The sequence below is a fragment of the Palaemon carinicauda genome, chromosome 10 (assembly GCF_036898095.1).
Source record: "Palaemon carinicauda isolate YSFRI2023 chromosome 10, ASM3689809v2, whole genome shotgun sequence".
Taxonomy (NCBI): Eukaryota; Metazoa; Arthropoda; class Malacostraca; order Decapoda; family Palaemonidae; genus Palaemon; species Palaemon carinicauda.
The window spans coordinates 140,910,400-140,930,121 of NC_090734.1; the positions used below are offsets into that span (position 1 = coordinate 140,910,400).

Here is a 19,722-nt window from a genome sequence, read left to right on the forward strand (position 1 = left end):
ATGTTTTCAACTAATTTCGCTGACTCCAGGGTTCTTTCCCGTAAACAACCCCCCCAAACGACAGGATCCGTTCTTGAATGTCGAACGGAACATAGACGAATGAGACGTGGAAGCCGGGAAAAAGTCACGTGATTAAGGATAGCTTGACACGCCCAGGACGACCATATATAAGCAACGAGAAGACGGCATCTCGCCCTCTTCCTAGTAGTCACTCTGTATAATAGGTCTAACGACCTACTTAACCTGCCGGGTCTCCTTGACGACAACACATGGCGGCTGCCTATACCAAATTGAGGGACGGCGATTACGTAGAATACTAAAGCAGCCGAGAAATTACAGGGGAACAATTACCCCTGAGAACGAAGGACGACGAACAAAGTTACTACGCCCGCACCTGAGTGTCTGTGAGTGCGTTTGGCGAGACGTCCCAGAGCGACCGAGAGGCGTGACGTCCCCGAGTGACCAAGGCGTGTCTAGAACTTCGCGCCAGCCTTCCCAACACCTGACGAAGGCTTATACTTCAGCGACGACAGTAGGCCTATAGATGACGTTTAGGCCTAACTAAACCAGGATTCACCAAATTCTCCAGCCAGTGTCAAGACGTCTGAGTTCATCACTAAGTGTTAATGTAGAAACCACGCTTTTGTTTTTGACTGCTTGTAAGTGCCTGTTCAAACCCCTTTTTATGTCTAGTAAAGAAAGAAACCAGCGTTCGTATCCCTCACCCACGAAACTTTGCTTATGTAAACTCCTGAGAGAAATTCAATTAATATTAAACTAAAGGAAGAGGTAAGATACTAGACTAATTAAGAAGTTATTGCTAACTAAATCAAAGACATCTTCACATATATATATATACATGTATATATATATACATATATATATATATATATATATATATATATATATATATATATATATATATATATATATATATATATATATATATATATATATATATATATATGTATATATATAATGAGAAAATAGTATACATTCGAATACATAAAATGTGTAGGCCACACACAACTTTGATAAATTATGAAGCATTCAATATACTAAAAATGTATGTATTTTTATAAGTGAGCACTACTAGTAATAACAATATTTTGTTTTCATATCTGGTAATTTGAGAACAAATAATTTCCTCTTAATATGTCCAGAATATGCTAAGCATATACGGGATGCTGTATTATCGCAGTCAAAGATTATTAAAATGAAATATGAGTTCGAATAATAAAATTATTTTATACAAAAGGATAGAATTTAGATTACTCTCACTTGAAAATTATAAATATAATCATGCATGACCTATTAGTTTATCTTAATTTTTTTGATAATAAATCATTTGATATTCAGTTTTAATGTAGGTGACTGTGGATTTACTTCCAGGTAAAAGAAATAATTAAAGAAACAAGAAAATTTGCTGCAAATACATAAGTATATTTATAAACGCTCATAATGTACAAAATAAAAAAATCCAAAGAAAATATCATTTCTAAATAGCTTTAGGTTTCGATTAAGAATTCATATACAGGTCTGACGAGATGTTCTTTCAAAGGCTGAGACACGGGTTAAAGGTCAACCTTTTACTTTCCCAGTAATTGGGTGTGACCGTGGGATAGACCACCTAATCCTCCATACTGGTTTCCAATAAAGTTTCCATGATTGTATCCATTGGAATTGCTGTATCCATTGGCATAGTTACCAGCGCTCAAGAGACCTCCGTAGCCACCATATCCACCACCATGTCCTGCGTTAAGACCCAACCCTAGTCCACCGAGACCGAGACCTCCATAGCCCAGTCCACCTAGTCCTCCAATTGGTAATCCTGGCTTTGGATCAGCACTTCGTTTTCCGAGGAAATGTTTGTTCAGATGGCCATGTGACAGTCCACCCAATCCTCCATACTGGTTTCCAATAAAGTTTCCATGATTGTATCCATTGGAATTGCTGTATCCATTGGCATAATTACCAGCACTCAAGAGACCTCCGTAGCCACCATATCCACCACCATGTCCTGCGTTAAGACCCAACCCTAGTCCACCGAGACCGAGACCTCCATAGCCCAGTCCACCTAGTCCTCCAATTGGTAATCCTGGCTTTGGATCAGCACTTCGTTTTCCGAGGAAATGTTTGTTCAGATGGCCATGTGACAGTCCACCCAATCCTCCATACTGGTTTCCAATAAAGTTTCCATGATTGTATCCATTGGAATTGCTGTATCCATTGGCATAATTACCAGCACTCAAGAGACCTCCGTAGCCACCATATCCACCACCATGTCCTGCGTTAAGACCCAACCCTAGTCCACCGAGACCGAGACCTCCATACCCCAGTCCACCTAGTCCTCCAATTGGTAATCCTGCCTTTGGATCAGCACTTCGTTTTCCGAGGAAATGTTTGTTCAGATGGCCATGTGACAGTCCACCCAATCCTCCATACTGGTTTCCAATGTAGTTTCCATGATTGTATCCATTAGAATTGCTGTATCCATTGGCATAGTTACCGGCACTCAACAGACCTCCGTAGCCACCATATCCACCACCATGTCCTGCGTTAAGTCCCAAACCAAGACCACCGAGACCGAGACCTCCATAGCCCAGTCCACCTAGTCCTCCGATTGGTAATCCTGGCTCTGGATTAGCACTTCGTTTTCCGAGGAAATGTTTGTTCAGATGGCCATGAGACAGTCCACCCAATCCTCCATACTGGTTTCCAATGTAGTTTCCATGATTGTATCCATTGGAATTGCTGTATCCATTGGCATAGTTACCAGCACTCAGGAGACCACCGTAGCTACCATATCCACCACCGAATCCACCATTGAATCCAAGACCACCTAATCCAATTCCACCGAGTCCCCCAAGTCCGATTCCAGGAGCTGCATCAGCCACAAAGGCCACCAAAAAGACTGCGAACTGAAGCATACATCTAGTTTAAATATCTTATCTTATCTTATCTTATCTTTTCTTATAAGAGAGAGAGAGATAAAGGAATAATGTTGTTTATATTATCATGTGAAACATTTGTATAACTGCTGGTATATTATCATATTTATAAAGGGAAATGTTGCTTTAAACATTCAGTATGATAAATTCCATATGTTCAAAACAATCTCAAATTAAGTAGTGTTGAAATGCTAATACCGAAAAAAATGAGATTAATGGACTTTATATATTCAAATAAATATACGGTGCAAATGCATAAAGCAAGGTATTCAGTAATTAAACCTATGTATAAATATACATGTTTGAAAGCATAACTAAATTTTTCCTCTTACCAAAGACCTCATTATCTATCGGTTCAGCAGTAGATCTCTGCTGAGTGAAGGCTGTCTCTGTTATGGTAAGCCACGTCCAGAACGTCTTTTATATACAGAAAAAACAATGGAAGTATGATCCTTTTCCGAAAAATCCCCAACCACACCTATAGTTCAAAAAAATGATGTCACTGACCATGAAACCGGGAGTCCAGCGATGTCCTTGATTTACCACATGGTCTTAGACATAGTTCATTTCTCTCTCTCTCTCTCTCTCTCTCTCTCTCCCTCTCTCTCTCTCTCTCTCTCTCTCTCTCTCTCTCTCTCTCTCTCTCTCTCTCTCTCTCTCTCGCAATCATTTTCTTAAGATGGTAGCAAGCTTAAATGGGATCGATTCCGTTAAAACCCTATTTGCTTCTTCTGGACCAGAACAATTTTGATAATTTTAATAATATTAATTTTATTCTTTTGAATGATAATAATATCTTTAATAAAATTAATCATCATCATCATCATCATTATCTCCTCTTATGCCTATTGACGCAAAGGGTTTCGTTCAGAATTCGCTAGTCGTCTCTATCTTCAGCTTTTAAATCAGTGGTTCTCCATTTATCATCTACTTTACGCGTCATAGTCCTCAGCCATGTAGGCCTTGGTCCTCCAACTCTTCCAGTGCCTTGTGGAGCACAGTTGAAAGCTTGGTGATCTAATCTAATAATATTTTTAATAATTTTAATAATAATAATTTCATTAGTAGTAATAATTTTAATATTAATAAAAATTATATTAATTTTAATGATCACCACCACCGATAATTTCCCTCTTACAAGAACTCGTTTTTCTGGATGTAACAGCCTTATTTATGCAATACTTCTGACACGTCAAATCTAAATATTCTATTAATTTTTTCATCTATACTACTGTATACTATGCTTTATTAACACCTTTTATTCATCTAATTAACACTGTTTACATGGACACAAGACACATAGTTCAACGCTAATTTTACAGTCTCTACGAACTAATCTCACATAAGTTTCTCTACCAATATAAAAAATTTAACACTAAATTTTTATCTGTTTACATGGACATATGATACATACATTGTTTAACGCTAATTTTACAGTCTCTCCGGACTAATCTCACTCAAGTTTTTCTACCAATATACAGAATTTAACACCAGATTTTTATCTGTTTACATGGACATATGATACATACATTGTTTACGCTAATTTTACAGTCTCTCCGAACTAATCTCACTCAAGTTTTTCTACCAATATAAAGAATTTAACACCAGATTTTTATCTGTTTACATGGACATATGATACATACATTGTTTACGCTAATTTTACAGTCTCTCCGAACTAATCTCATTCAAGGTTTTCTACCAATATAAAAGTTTTATCACCGTTTTTAAGAAACTAACTCCTAACACATTATCTATTCATGCTTCCAGATCGCGTCTCTTTAGATCATATTGAATCTTTTAGTCTACTTATTGCTAAACTTATCTAACGTCCTAATGAAGTCCTTGCATACTACTACCAGAGTTACTTATCAATTTTATTTTTCTATAATTCTGATACGTATTCTATCACAAGTCCCCTATTATCTACTTCACTTCAATCCAGTTTGATTGAAGTCTCAATACAATATATCATAATCTCATTTGTAAATATACCAACTAACTACTGGCGTTTTTTTTTTTTTTACAACTCTCCGTACATACTCCCATAGGTCCGCTTCACACGAGCGGTTTGAAACCGTGCGGTTTAGAAATCAAAATACAGTAGATCAATGAGGCCCTTCACACGCTGTGGGAAATAACCATGCGGTTTAGAAATCAATATACAGTAAATCAATGAGGCCCTTCACACGCTGTGGGAAATAACCGTGCGGTTTAGAAATCAATATACAGTAGATCAATGAGGCCCTTCGCACGCTGCGGGAAATAACCATGCGGTTTAGGAATCAATATACAGTCGATTAATGAGGCCCTTCACACGCTGCGGGAAATAACCGTGCGTTTTAGAAATCAATATACAGTAGATCAATGAGGCCCTTCACACGCTGCGTGAAATAACCGTATGGTTTAGAAATCAATTTACAGTAGATCAATGAGGGCCTTCACACGCTGCATGATATAACCTTATGGTTTAGAAATCAATATACAGTAGATCAATGAGGCCTTTCATACGCTGCGGGAAATAACCGTGCGGTTTAGAAATCAATATACAGTAGATCATTGAGGCCCTTCATATGCTGCAGGAAATAACTGCGGTTCAGAAATCAATATACAGTAGATCAATGTGGCCCTTCACACGCTGCGAGAAATAACCATGTGGTTTAGAAATCAATATACAGTAGATCAATGAGGCCCTTCACACACTGCGGGAAATAACCTTATGGTTTAGGAATCAATATCGGGTAGATCAATGTGCCCCTTCACACGCTGTGGGGAATAACCATGCGGTTTAGAAATCAATATACAGTAGATCAATGAGGCCCTTCACACGCTGCATGATATAACCTTATGGTTTAGAAATCAATATACAGTAGATCAATGAGGCCCTTCATACGCTGCGGGAAATAACCGTGCGGTTTAGAAATCAATATACAGTAGATCAATAAGGCCCTTCAAACGCTGCGCGAAATAACCGTACGGTTTAGAAATCAATATACAGTAGATCAATGAGGCCCTTCACACTCTGTGGGAAATAATCGTGCGGTTTAGAAATCAATATACAGTAGATCAATGAGGCCCTTCACACGCTGAGGGAAATAACCGTACGGTTTAGAAATCAATATACAGTAGATCAATGAGGCCCTTCACACGCTGCGGGAAATAACCGTGCAGTTTAGAAATTAATCTACAGTAGATCAATGAGGCCATTCACACGCTGCGGGAAATAACCGTGCGGTTTAGAAATCAATTTACAGTAGATCAATGAGGCCATTCACACGATGCGGGAGATAACCAAGCGGCAGAATAACCGGAGGGTCGGAATTTCCCAACCACATGCACTGCTATATTAATGTTTAAATGCACCGTCATACTAATCCCTAATACTAATGTATGATTCAAGTTTGCTTCTGATGTCACATATTTTCTGTGAGCTTTTGAAAATCCTCAAGAGTCTCAAGACTTCATTCTCTTCAGAAAGCTCTTAATGCGAATCTTTTATCATAATAATAATCGTTCAATGCCTCGTTTATCTGCGTTTATTTCTCCAAAGTATTTCATTCTTCTTTACACACTAGTGACAAAATGTGCATTAGCCTAGTGGGGTCATTAGCGACTCTCAATATGGGGGTTCAGAGTTCAAGCCCAGCTCAGAGCCTGATAGATTTTACTGGCAAATACCGCAACATTACTCTTCTCATTTCGTGTTTTATGTATCCCTGTTGATGGGAATAGATTCCCAAAACGTTTATTTATAAGATAAAGATGAGAGATTATTCGAAGACTTGTTGCTGTCCTCTTCATCATTATATATATATGAATATATATATATATATATATATATATATATATATATATATATATATATATATAGATATATATATATATATATATATATATATATATATATATATATATATATATATATATATATTATATATATATATATACTGTATATATATATATATATATATATATATATATATATATATATATATATATATATATATATATGTATATATATATATATATATATATATATATATATATATATATATATATATATATATATATATATATATATATATATATATATATATATATTTCTGAGTGGGGATACCTCAACGTGGCAAAAGGGTTTGTTTATCGCCATGATGAACAAAGCTGTACTAGTCATGGACACCCTTACTAGGTTGGTATGCTTTGAGCGGCCCGACTAAAGTTTCCCATCATCACCCATATGCACTGGCCGACATAGTAATGAAATTTGGCCAAAACCCAGACACGAATAAGGACATAATTGACGCCTTAGTCTTGCAGTATTTGTTGTTGTTGTTGTTCTTATATATATATATATATATATATATATATATATATATATATATATATATATATATATATATATATATATACATATTTATTCTTTAAGATAGAATCCTTTAAGATATGTATGATCTCATGTGGTTTCTAAAAACCATCTGACAGTTTTATATATTTGATAAAACATACTTCCATAAACAAATTTTGATAAATTTCATTTTATACTGTGGTTTGTGCACTTACGATGATTGAAAATATCTAGAATTTGATGTGCTAAATTTTCAATGGGAAAGGATTTAAATTTTTTCTATATTATGCAGTAGTGAAAGATCAGAGTGATTATGAAATTAAGGAATGGTGATGAAAGTTCTGAGAAAGATTGCATAAGACACCCGATATAGAATTTAGTTTACAGTAATTAGAATTATAGATTTAATGTCCCTTATAACAATGATCAAATCGTTTTAATAAATTTAGTTTATTTCGTCAAAGGGTAATTCAATATTCATATTGAAATTATCTAAATTCGACATGATTTTATAATTTATTTTTCGAGGCAGTAAATGCATTAGCACTTTGCTGAAATGTTTGTTAAAATAAATTATTTTGGCCTAATACCAGCACAGTCCTTTGCACCGAAAGAAGTCGATAATTGTGGATTTCTGTTGAATTTGACTTATAAATCATTATAAGTCTGTTTTCAAATCCAAAGGATATAGAATTAAAGTACTTAGTGCTGCAAGTAAATTATATTTACAGTAATTTATACAATAACTGAAAGACATAATCTGGTTAAATGTTATAAACAACATAATTCAAATCTTTAAACTTTATATCCATACAAAAATAGAATCAATTTCCTATAACATTATGTGTTATTCCTGAATTAAGATAAAAATCTTGACTTTCAAGAGATTCTTTTTATTTTTTTTTAGCACATTTATGCGAGATTGATCAAGAAAACTCATACTCCAAATATGCATGGATGTTAGCGACCGAATCCTCAAAGACCTCCAAGTCCAGCTCCTAGTCCTATTCCATGGCCGAGTCCACCTCCAAGACCTCCAAGGCCTCCCAATCCACCTCCAAGTCCAGCTCCAAGGCCTCCCAATCCGCCTCCAAGGCCTCCCAATCCGCCTCCAAGGCCTCCCAATCCGCCTCCAAGACCTCCCAATCCACCAACTAGCCCGTGCCCGATTCCTCCCAGTCCTCCTCCAAGACCTCCAAGGCTGCCAAGTCCTCCAATTCCAATTCCAGGATCGGCTGAGCGCTTTTGTTCGGCAGCAGCCAAAACCACCAACATTGCGACGACCTGAATCGATTACATCTTTAAAAATCTCTCGGAAGTTAACTTAGGCATTAGTTTATTACTAGTGTACGCGACCCGCCAAAAATTACGGCAAACTATTTATAGATATGTTCACACATGCTAAAATCATGATTATAAACAGCTAAAGGTAGTAATCTCATTGCACCATATAAAAACTTCAGAAATACTTCAAATATAAATAAATATCTGATAAAAAATCTATCACGAAAACCCAAATTTCATCTCACCAAGACTTTCATCTCTGTGGATATGATTGTTGTAGTGGAGACAGGAGGAGGCTGTATTTTATTTTAGGAATTTGGTTTTAATCTGGGCCACGCCCTCTTATGAATCGTTTAGCAATGACCGTGAATTTTAGTATTTTGCCTTGACAGTGGTAAAAAAAAAATTGCCTTTGCACTAGCTATGATGGAATAGATAGAAAGAAAAATATATGATGTGTGTGTATATATAAAACACATTTATGTATAATTCGGAGTATACATAGACATGCATGAGCACATACACAAACACACACACATACACATACACACACACGTATATATATGTGTATATATATATATATATATATATATATATATATATATATATATATATATATATATATATATATATATAGACCAACACACGCACACACAAACATATATATATATATATATATATATATATATATATATATATATATATATATATATATATATATATATATATATATATATAGATAGATAGATAGATAGATATAGTCATTTACACTCCTCACTCTTTTTCTTCTCTCAATACACACAGGAGCATTTGATATATACAACACCTCTAACAAGATTGTCACTTATACTAAAAAAAACATACCCATTATGGCCACCCTTTCCTTTTGTATTCAACACACTCACACAGACACACACATACACACACACTTCAGTTCCATAAAGAAAAATAGGCTCAACAATCTGTTCATGCATTCTTACCTTGGATTCCACAAGGTCAGATCACTTCCCTAATTTACCTCCTTCCTCCAATACCTAAATTACATATTCTCTATTTTTCCCGCCAGCCTCGCTACTGTTCTATCTCATTTAATCTCTCATGGGTAACAAATATGCTCAGAATACTCATCTCTCTTTAAAGTACACAAATTTCACTCAACTTTAAATTTATTTCCTTCTCTTCTCGGTTCTTTCCCCCTCAGTTGAAATTAGCTGTTTAAGATATTTCCCTTCAACTGAAGGGTATCAGACCGGTGTAAAGACATTACACTACTGCCTGTCTCTCTCTTCCTTATCCTGCAACTAACCACATTTTCTCCCCATCTCTGCCATACAAGTTCATAATAAGGCAACGAATGAAGCAAAAGGCCGTGACAGAACAAGGCTGCCTGAATCTACAATAACAACTAGAACAACGACCCTGCTTCTCTGTCTATTCTACCATCCACCATTTTTATGACTTTATTTTCCCATTTGCTGTACACATATTCAAGTTTAATTTTTGACAGAAGTGTATCTTGGATAGAGGTATTAAGCTTTCTTTAGAAGTATAGAGAATTTCAATGCTAGGGTCACACTTGGGCGATACATCCATGGCAATGCGATTAGATGTGGATTTTAGCTAAATTTTGATCATATCGCCACACATCCCCATTCATCCCGGGTGTGTTTCATGCTAAGTCCCAATGACCAAGATGAGCGTCGTCACATGTGCGATACATCCCAGTTTGCCACGCTCCGTCGCTACACTGGCAGACAAAATGAAACCTGCTCCATTTTTTTTCACCTAGCGTGCGGTGATGGTTGGGCACCTGCGGTACAACGCATACAAGGAGATAATGCATCGCATTATATGTGTTCTGTTCCACCGTTATTGCTAACCTAATTACCTCTCAAAACTATATATGTGGTATACCTCCCTATGAAAGATGTGGCAACATGCATCACTGTGCTTGCATTCAGTACTGATATACAAACTAGGAGCGGCGGTACGCCATCCACGGTCAAGCTTTGTATCTGAACACTGCATTGATTAATTATGGTTAAAATCTAGTATCCTTTTATATCAAATTATAATAATAACTCCCTTGTACAGATTTGAGAATTATAAACCCAAATCTACCTCAAATTGAGAGAGTGTGTGTGTGTGCGTGTGTACAATCACTGACCAAAGATAACCGTCTACTCTATTTGCTTCATCTAAAGATCCTATTTATTGGTGGTGCCTTTTTATATACGGGACTCCCGTGGATCACACATGCTGTGATCCATATCTCATGTATATCTCTTACACAAAGATCATTCACGCAAAGTGCCCAACCAATTGAGATGTTACAACTTGCCCACTGCAATGAGATCCCATATACAGCTGTGTATCATATGGCGATGTATCCCCATGTATTGCCCTTATAGCTCTGTACCAGAGATGTTCATCTTCCCTGGTCCCCTACTCTGCATTATGAGTCCTGTATGCCGCGGTGTCTTACTTTTCAAAAAATATGTGCTAGAATATAACCTGAAAGTGCCTGCGGTATTCAAATTTTCTAGATTTTACCATATCTCCTCTGATGCCCAAGGCCTACCGCGTAAGTGTGTCCCCAGCATAAAGCTCATGACTAACTTGGAGTTTAACCGGCACTTACTGAGGTTTTATATCTAGAAATTATCATATTACCATTGGAACTTAGGGATTCATTCAATAATATTGTCTTAATTAGTGAAGATCTGGTATTCTGATTTATTTTCGAAAAAAAGGGTCTGGAGAAAAATGGTTTCTTACAGGGGTTTAAGCAACATTTGCCTTTGTCCACAAGCTCTATTGAAGGTTTATCAATGGTTTTGATGACTTTTTTTTGAGGATCTTATGTATAGGATTACCAAGAGTTTGTATTCAATTTTGAGATGCATCCGGATGAATAAACAGGATTTTTTCGATGTCAATGCTTTGCTGTAGCTATCAGAACCATCTCTGAATCTAGCAGGATATATTCTAATATCCTGTCTGCATACATGAAATTATGCATATAATATATATATATATATATATATATATATATATATATATATATATATATATATATATATATATACATAAATATATATATATATATATATATATATATATATATATATATATATATATATATATATATATATATATATATATATATATATATATATATAATGAGAAAATAGTATACATTCGAATACATAATATATGTAGGCCTGCACACAACTTTGATAAATTATGAAGCATTCAATATACTAAAAATGTATGTATTTTTATAAGTGAGCACTACTGGTAATAATATTCCGTTTTTTATATCTGGTAATTTGAGAACAAATAATTTCCTCTTAATATCTCCAGAATATGCTAAGCATATACGGGATGCTGTATTATCGCAGTCAAAGATTATTAAAATGAAATATGAGTTCGAATAATAAAATAATTTTACACAAAAAGATATAATTTAGATTACTCTCACTAGAAAATTATAAATATAATCATGCATGTCTTATTAGTTTATTCTTTGATGATAAATCATTTGACATTCAGTTTTAATGTGGGTGACTGTGGATTTCCTTCCAGGTAAAAGAAATAATTAAAGAAACAAGAAGATTTGCTGCAAAGATATAAGTATATTTATAAATGCTCATAATGTACAATATAAAAAAAAATCCAAAGAAAATATCATTTCTAAATAGCTTCAGGTTTCGATTAAGAATTCATATACAGGTCTGACGAGATGTTCTTTCAAAGGCTGAGACACGGGTTAAAGGTCAACCTTTTACTTTCCCAGTAAGTGGGTGTGACCGTGGGATAGATCACCTAATCCTCCATACTGGTTTCCAATGTAGTTTCCATGATTGTATCCATTGGAATTGCTGTATCCATTGGCATAATTACCAGCACTCAGGAGACCTCCGTAGCCACCATATCCACCACCATGTCCTGCGTTAAGTCCCAACCCTAGTCCACCGAGACCGAGACCTCCATAGCCCAGTCCACCTAGCCCTCCAAGGGGTAATCCTGGCTCTGGATCAGCGCTTCGTTTGCCGAGGAAATGTTTGTTCAGATGGCCATGTGACAGTCCACCTAATCCTCCATACTGGTTTCCAATAAAGTTTCCATGATTGTATCCATTGGAATTGCTGTATCCATTGGCATAATTACCAGCACTCAAGAGACCTCCGTAGCCACCATAACCACTACCATGTCCTCCGTTAAGTCCCAACCCTAGTCCACCGAGACCGAGACCTCCATAGCCCAGTCCGCCTAGCCCTCCAAGGGGTAATCCTGGCTCTGGATCAGCGCTTCGTTTGCCGAGGAAGTGTTTGTTCAGATGGCCATGTGACAGTCCACCTAATCCTCCATACTGGTTTCCAATAAAGTTTCCATGATTGTATCCATTGGAATTACTGTATCCATTGGCATAGTTACCGGCACTCAAAAGACCTCCGTAGCCGCCATATCCACCACCATGTCCTGCATTAAGTCCCAAACCAAGACCACCGAGACCAAGGCCTCCGTAGCCCAGCCCGCCTAGCCCTCCAATGGGTAATCCTGGCTCTGGATCAGCACTTCGTTTTCCAAGGAAATGTTTGTTCAGATGGCCATGTGACAGTCCACCCAATCCTCCATACTGGTTTCCAATGTAGTTTCCATGATTGTATCCATTGGAATTGCTGTATCCATTGGCATAGTTATCAGCACTCAGGAGACCACCGTAGCCACCGTATCCACCACCGTATCCTCCATTGAATCCAAGACCTCCTAATCCAATGCCACCAAGTCCCCCAAGACCTCCATAGCCGATTCCAGGAGCTGCATCAGCCACAAAGGCCACCAAAAGGACTGCAAACTGAAGCATACATCTAGCTTAATTATCTCATATTATAATACCGTATAAAAAGAAAGAGAGGTTGAGGAATAATGTTGTTTATATTATCATGTAAAACATTTGTATAACTGCTGGTATATTATCATAATCATATAGAGAAATGTTGCTTTAAACATTCTGTACATTAAATTTGATATGTTCAAAATAATCTAACAGTAATTATCGCAATCATTTCGACAGTGTTGAAAGGCTAATACCGAATTAGATAAGATTAATGGACTTCAGTTATGCAAAGTGATACACGGAATAAATGCATATAGCAAGGCATTCAGTAATTAGATTTAGTAATACATCCATATATTTTAAAGCACAACGTTAAAAACTTCTTACCAAAGACCTCATTATCTATCGCTTCAGCAGTATATCTCTGCTGAATGAAGGCTGTCTCTGTTATGGTAAGCCACGTCCAGAACATCTTTTATATACAGAAAAAACAATGGAAGTATTATCCTTTTCCCAAAAATCCCCAACCACACCCAGAGTTCAAGAAATGATGTCACTGACCATGAAACTGGGAGTCCAGAGATGTCCTTGATTTACCACATGGTCTTAGACATAGTTCATCTCTCTCTCTCTCTCTCTCTCTCTCTCTCTCTCTCTCTCTCTCTCTCTCTCTCTCTCTCTCTCTCTCTCATTTTTTAAGATGGTAGCAAGCTTACATGGGATCGATTCTGTTAAAACTCTATTTGCTTCTTCTGGACCAGAACAATTTTGATAATTTTAATAATAGTAATTTTATTCATTTGAATGATAATAATATCTTTAATAAAATTAATCATCATCATCATCATCTCCTCCTATGCCTATTGACGCAAAGGGTCTCGTTTAGATTTTGCTAGACGTCTCTATCTTCAGCCTTTAAATCAATGGTTCTCCATTCATCATCTACTTTACGCTCCATAGTCCTCAGCCATGTAGGCCTTGGTCCTCCAACTCTTATAGTGCCTTGTGGAGCACAGTTGAAAGCTTGGTGAACTAATCTAATAATATTTTTAATAATTTTAATAATGATAATTTTAATAATTTTAATAATAATAATAATTTTAATATTAATAATAATTATATTAATTTTAATGTACAACACCACCGATACTTTCTCTCTCACAAGAACTCGTTTTTCTGGATGTAACAGCCTTATTTATGCAATATTTCTGACACGTCAAATCTAAATATTCTATTAATTTTTCATCTATGCTATACTATGCTTCATTAACACCTTTTCCTCATCTAATTAACACTATCTACATGGACACATGACACATTGTTCAACGCCAATTTTACAGTCTCTCCGAACTAATCTCGCACAAGTTTTTCTACCAATATAAAGAATTTAACACCAGATTTTTATCTGTTTACATGGACATAAGATACATACATTGTTTAACGCTTAATTTTACAGTCTCTCCGAACTAATTTTACACAAATTTTTCTACCAATATATAAGTTTTATCACCGTTTTTAACAAACTAACTCCTACCACATTATCTATTCATGCTTCCAGATCGCGTCTCTATCTTTTATTCTACTTATTGCTAAACTTATCTAACGTCCTAATGAAGTCCTTTCATGCTATTACCCGAGTTACTTATCAATTTTACTTTTCTATAATTCTGATAAGTGTTCTACCACAAGTCCCCTATTATCTACCTCACTTCAATCCCGTTTGATTGAAGTTTCAATACAATATATCATAATCTCATTTGTAAATATACCAACTAACTACTGGCGTTTCTCCCTTTTTACAACTCTCCGCAAATACTTCCTTAGGTCCGCTTCACACGACCGGTTTAGAAATCAATATACAGTAGATCAATGAGGCCCTTCACACGCTGTGGGAAATAACCATGCGGTTTAGGAATCAATATACAGTTGATCAATGAGACCCTTCACACGCTGCGGGAAATAACACTACAGTTTAGAAATCAATATACATTAGATCAATGAGGCCCTTCACACGCTGTGGAAAATAACCGTGCGGTTTAGAAATCAATATACAGTAGATCAATGAGGCCCTTCACACGCTGCGTGAAATAACCATACGGTTTAGAAATCAATATACAGTAGATCAATGAGGCCCTTCATATGCTGCGGGAAATAACCGTTCGTTTTAGAAATCAATATACAGTAGATCAATGAGGCCCTTCACACGCTGCGGAAAACTACCATGGGGTTTAGAAATTAATATACAGTAGATCAATGAGGCCCTTCACACGGTACGGGAGATAACCGTGTGGTTTAGAAATCAATATACAGTAGATCAATGAGCCCCTTCACACACTGCGAGAAATAACCATACGGTTTAGAAATCAATACACAGTAGATCAATGAGGCCCTTCACATGCTGCAGGAGATTACCGAGCGGCAGAATAACCGGACGGTGAGAATTTTCAAACCGCACGCACTGCTATATTAATGTTTAAATGCATCGTCATACTAATCCCTAATACTAATGTATGATTCAACTTTGCTTCTGATGTCACATATTCTATGTGAGCTTTTGAAAATCCTCAAGAGTCTCAAGACTTCATTCTCTTCAGAAAGCTCTTAATGCGAATATTTTATCATAATAATAATCGTTCAATGCCTCATTTATCTGTGTTTATTCCTCCAAAGTATTTCATTCTTCTTTATATGCTAGTGACAAAATGTGCAGTAGCCTAGTGGGGTCTTTAGCGGCTCTCAATCTTGGGGTTCAGAGTTCAAGCCCAGCTCATAGCCTGATAGATTTTACTGGCAAATACTGCAACATTACTCTTCTCATTTCGTGTTTTATGTATACCTGATGATGGGAATAGATTCCCGAAACGTTGATTTATAAGATAAAGATGAGAGTTGATTCAAAGACTTCTTGTTGTCCTCTTCATCATTATATACATATGAATACACACATACATATATATATATATATATATATATATATATATATATATATATATATATATATATATATATATATATATATATATATATATATATATATATATATATATATCATTTCTGAGTGGGGATACTTCAAGGTAGTAAAAGGGTTTGTTTATTGCCATGATGAACAAAGCTGTAGAAGTCAGGGACACCCTTACTAGGTTGGTATGCTTTGAGCGGCCCGACTAAAGTTTCCCATCATCACCCATATGCACTGGCCGACATAGTAATGAAAATTGGCCAAAACCCAGACAAGAATAAGGATATAATTGACGCCTTAGTCTTGCAGTATTTTTTGTTGTTGTCGCTCTTGTATATATATATATATATATATATATATATATATATATATATATATATATATATATATATATATATATATATATATATATATATATATAATCTTTAAGATAGAATCCTTTAAGATATGGATGATCTCATGTGGTTTCTAAAAACCATCTGACAGTTTTATATATTTGATAAAACATACTTCCATAAACAAATTTTAATAAATTTAATTTTATACTGTGGTTTGTGCACTTACGATGATTAAAAATATCTAGAATTTGATGTGCTAAATTTTCAGTGGCAAAGGATTTAAATTTTTTCTATATTATGCAGTAGTGAAAGATAAAAGTGATTATGAAATTAAGGAATGGTGATGAAAGTTCTGAGAAAGATTGCATAAGACAGCTGGTATAGAATTTAGTTTACAGTAATTAGAATTATAGATTTAATGTCCCTTATAACAATGATCAAATCGTTTTAATAAATTTAGTTTATTTCGTCAAAGGGTAATTCATAATTCACATTAAAATTATCTAAATTCGACGTGATTTTATAATTTATTTTTCGAGGTAGTAAATGCATTAGCACTTTGCTGAAATGTTTGTTAAAATAAATTATTTTGTCCTAATACCAGCACAGTCCTTTGCACCGAAAGAAGTCGATAATTGTGGATTTCTGTTGAATTTGACTTATAAATCATTATAAGACTGTTTTCAAATCCAAAGGATATAGAATTAAAGTACTTAGTGCTGCAAGTAAATTATATTTACAGTACTTTATACAATAACTGAAAGACATAATCAGGTTAAATGTTATAAACAACATAATTCAAATCTTTAAACTTTATATCCATACAAAAATAGAATCAATTTCCTATAACATTATGTGTTATCCCTGAATTAAGATTAAAATCTTGACTTTTAAGAGATACTTTTTTTTTTTTTAGCACATTTATGCGAGATTGATCAAGAAAACTCATACTCCAAATATGCATGGATGTTAGCGACCGAATCCTCCAAGACCTCCAAGTCCAGCTCCTAGTCCTATTCCATGGCCGAGTCCACCTCCAAGACCTCCAAGGCCTCCCAATCCACCTCCAAGTCCAGCTCCAAGGCCTCCCAATCCGCCTCCAAGGCCTCCCAATCCGCCTCCAAGGCCTCCCAATCCGCCTCCAAGACCTCCCAATCCGCCAACTAGCCCGTGCCCGATTCCTCCCAGTCCTCCTCCAAGACCTCCAAGACTGCCAAGTCCTCCAATTCCAATTCCAGGATCGGCTGAGCGCTTTTGTTGGGCAGCAGCCAAAACCACCAACATTGCGACGACCTGAATCGATTACATCTTTAAGTATCTCTCGAAAGTTAACTTAGGAATTAGTTTATTACTAGTGGACCCAACCCACAAAAATTTCAGCAAAACATTCATAGATATGCACACACACGCTGAAGTCATATTTGTAAACAGCTGAAGGTAAGAATCGCATTGCACCATAGAAAAACTTCAGAAATATCCTGAAATATAAATGAATATCTGATAAAAACAAAAATCTATCACAAAAACCAAAATTTCAGGTCTTACCAAGACTTTCATCTCTGTGGATATGATTGTTGTAGTGGAGATAGGAGGAGGCTGTTGATAACTGTGCCTAAACTGCCCCAAAATCTGGCTTTTATAGGGAGCATAGACGAAAGAGAATTCGGTATTTTATTTTAGCAATTCGGTTTTAATCTGGGCCACGCCCTCTTATGACTCGTTTAGCATTGACCGTGAATTTTGATATTTTGCCTTGACAGTGGTAAAAAGATTGCCTTTGTCCTAACTGTGCTGGAATAGATAGATAGAGAAATATATATATATATATATATATATATATATATATATATATATATATATATATAATATGTGTGTGTGTGTGTGTGTGTGTGTATGTAAACATTTTTATATATATATGTATGAGCATACATAGACATGCGTGAGCACACACATATGCATATATATAGACCCACACACGCACACACACAAACATTTTATATATATATATATATATATATATATATATATATATATATATATATATATATATATATATATATATATGTATATATATATTTATATATATACATATATATTTATATATGTATAAATGTATACATACATATATATATATATATTTATATATATATATATATATATATATATATATATATATATATATATATATATATATATATATATATATATATATATATATATATATATATATATATATGTGTGTGTGTGTGTGTGTATGTATATAGTAATTTACACCCCTCACTCTTTTTCATCTCTCAATTCACACAGGAGCATTTGATTTATACAACACCTCTAACAAGATTGTCACTTATGTTAAAAAAACATACCCATTGTATTCAACACACACACACATGTACACACACAGATTTTAGTTCCATAAAGAAAAGTAGGCTCAATAATCTATTCATGCATTCTTACCTTGGATTCCGCAAGGTCAGATCACTTCCCTCATTACCTCCTTCCTCCAATACCTGAATGACATATTCTCTATTTTTCCCCCAGTCTCGCTACTGTTCTATGTCATTTAATCTGTCATGGGTAACAAATATGCTCAGAATACCCATCTCTCTTTAAAGTACACAGATTTCACTCAATTTCAAATTTATTTCCTTCCCTTCTCAGTTCTTTCCCCATCAGTTGAAACTAGCTGTTTAAAATATTTCCCTTCAACTGAAGGATACCAGACCGGTTTAAAGAGATTACAATACCGCCTTTGTCTCTCTTCCTTATCCTGCAACTAACCACATTTTCTCCTCTTCTCTGCCATACAAGTTCATAATAAGGCTACGAATGAAGCAAGAGCCCGTGACAGAACAAAGCTGCCTGAATCTACAATAACAACTAGAACAACGACCTTGCTTCTCTGTCTCTTCCACCATCCACTATTTTTATGACTGTTTATTTTTCCATTTGCTGTAGACATATTCAAGTTTAATTTTGGACAGAAGTGTATCTTGGATGTAGGT

The 19,722-nt window shown here is 35.4% G+C and overlaps 2 protein-coding genes across 2 annotated transcripts in view; both read right to left on the reverse strand.

The window, feature by feature from the left end:
* Positions 1-1,459: 1,459 nt before the first annotated feature.
* The window catches only part of LOC137648853 (uncharacterized PE-PGRS family protein PE_PGRS46-like), a 52,054-nt gene continuing 33,791 nt past the window's right edge, over positions 1,460-19,722 (reverse strand). Inside the window, exons 11-13 of the mRNA XM_068382018.1 lie at positions 17,782-17,937; positions 12,511-13,380; positions 1,460-2,611 (exon numbers count right to left, since the gene is read on the reverse strand). Of these exons, the coding sequence (XP_068238119.1) occupies positions 1,590-2,611; positions 12,511-13,380; positions 17,782-17,937 (2,048 nt within the window). The 3' untranslated portion in view covers positions 1,460-1,589. The remainder of the gene's footprint in view (positions 2,612-12,510; positions 13,381-17,781; positions 17,938-19,722) is intronic.
* On the reverse strand, positions 8,269-8,871 carry LOC137648576 (uncharacterized). The gene is made up of 2 exons (XM_068381487.1): positions 8,823-8,871; positions 8,269-8,577 (listed from the first exon to the last, which is right to left on the reverse strand). Exons 1-2 carry the CDS (start codon positions 8,832-8,834, stop codon positions 8,269-8,271), a joined length of 321 nt encoding a protein of 106 aa, XP_068237588.1. The 5' UTR covers positions 8,835-8,871.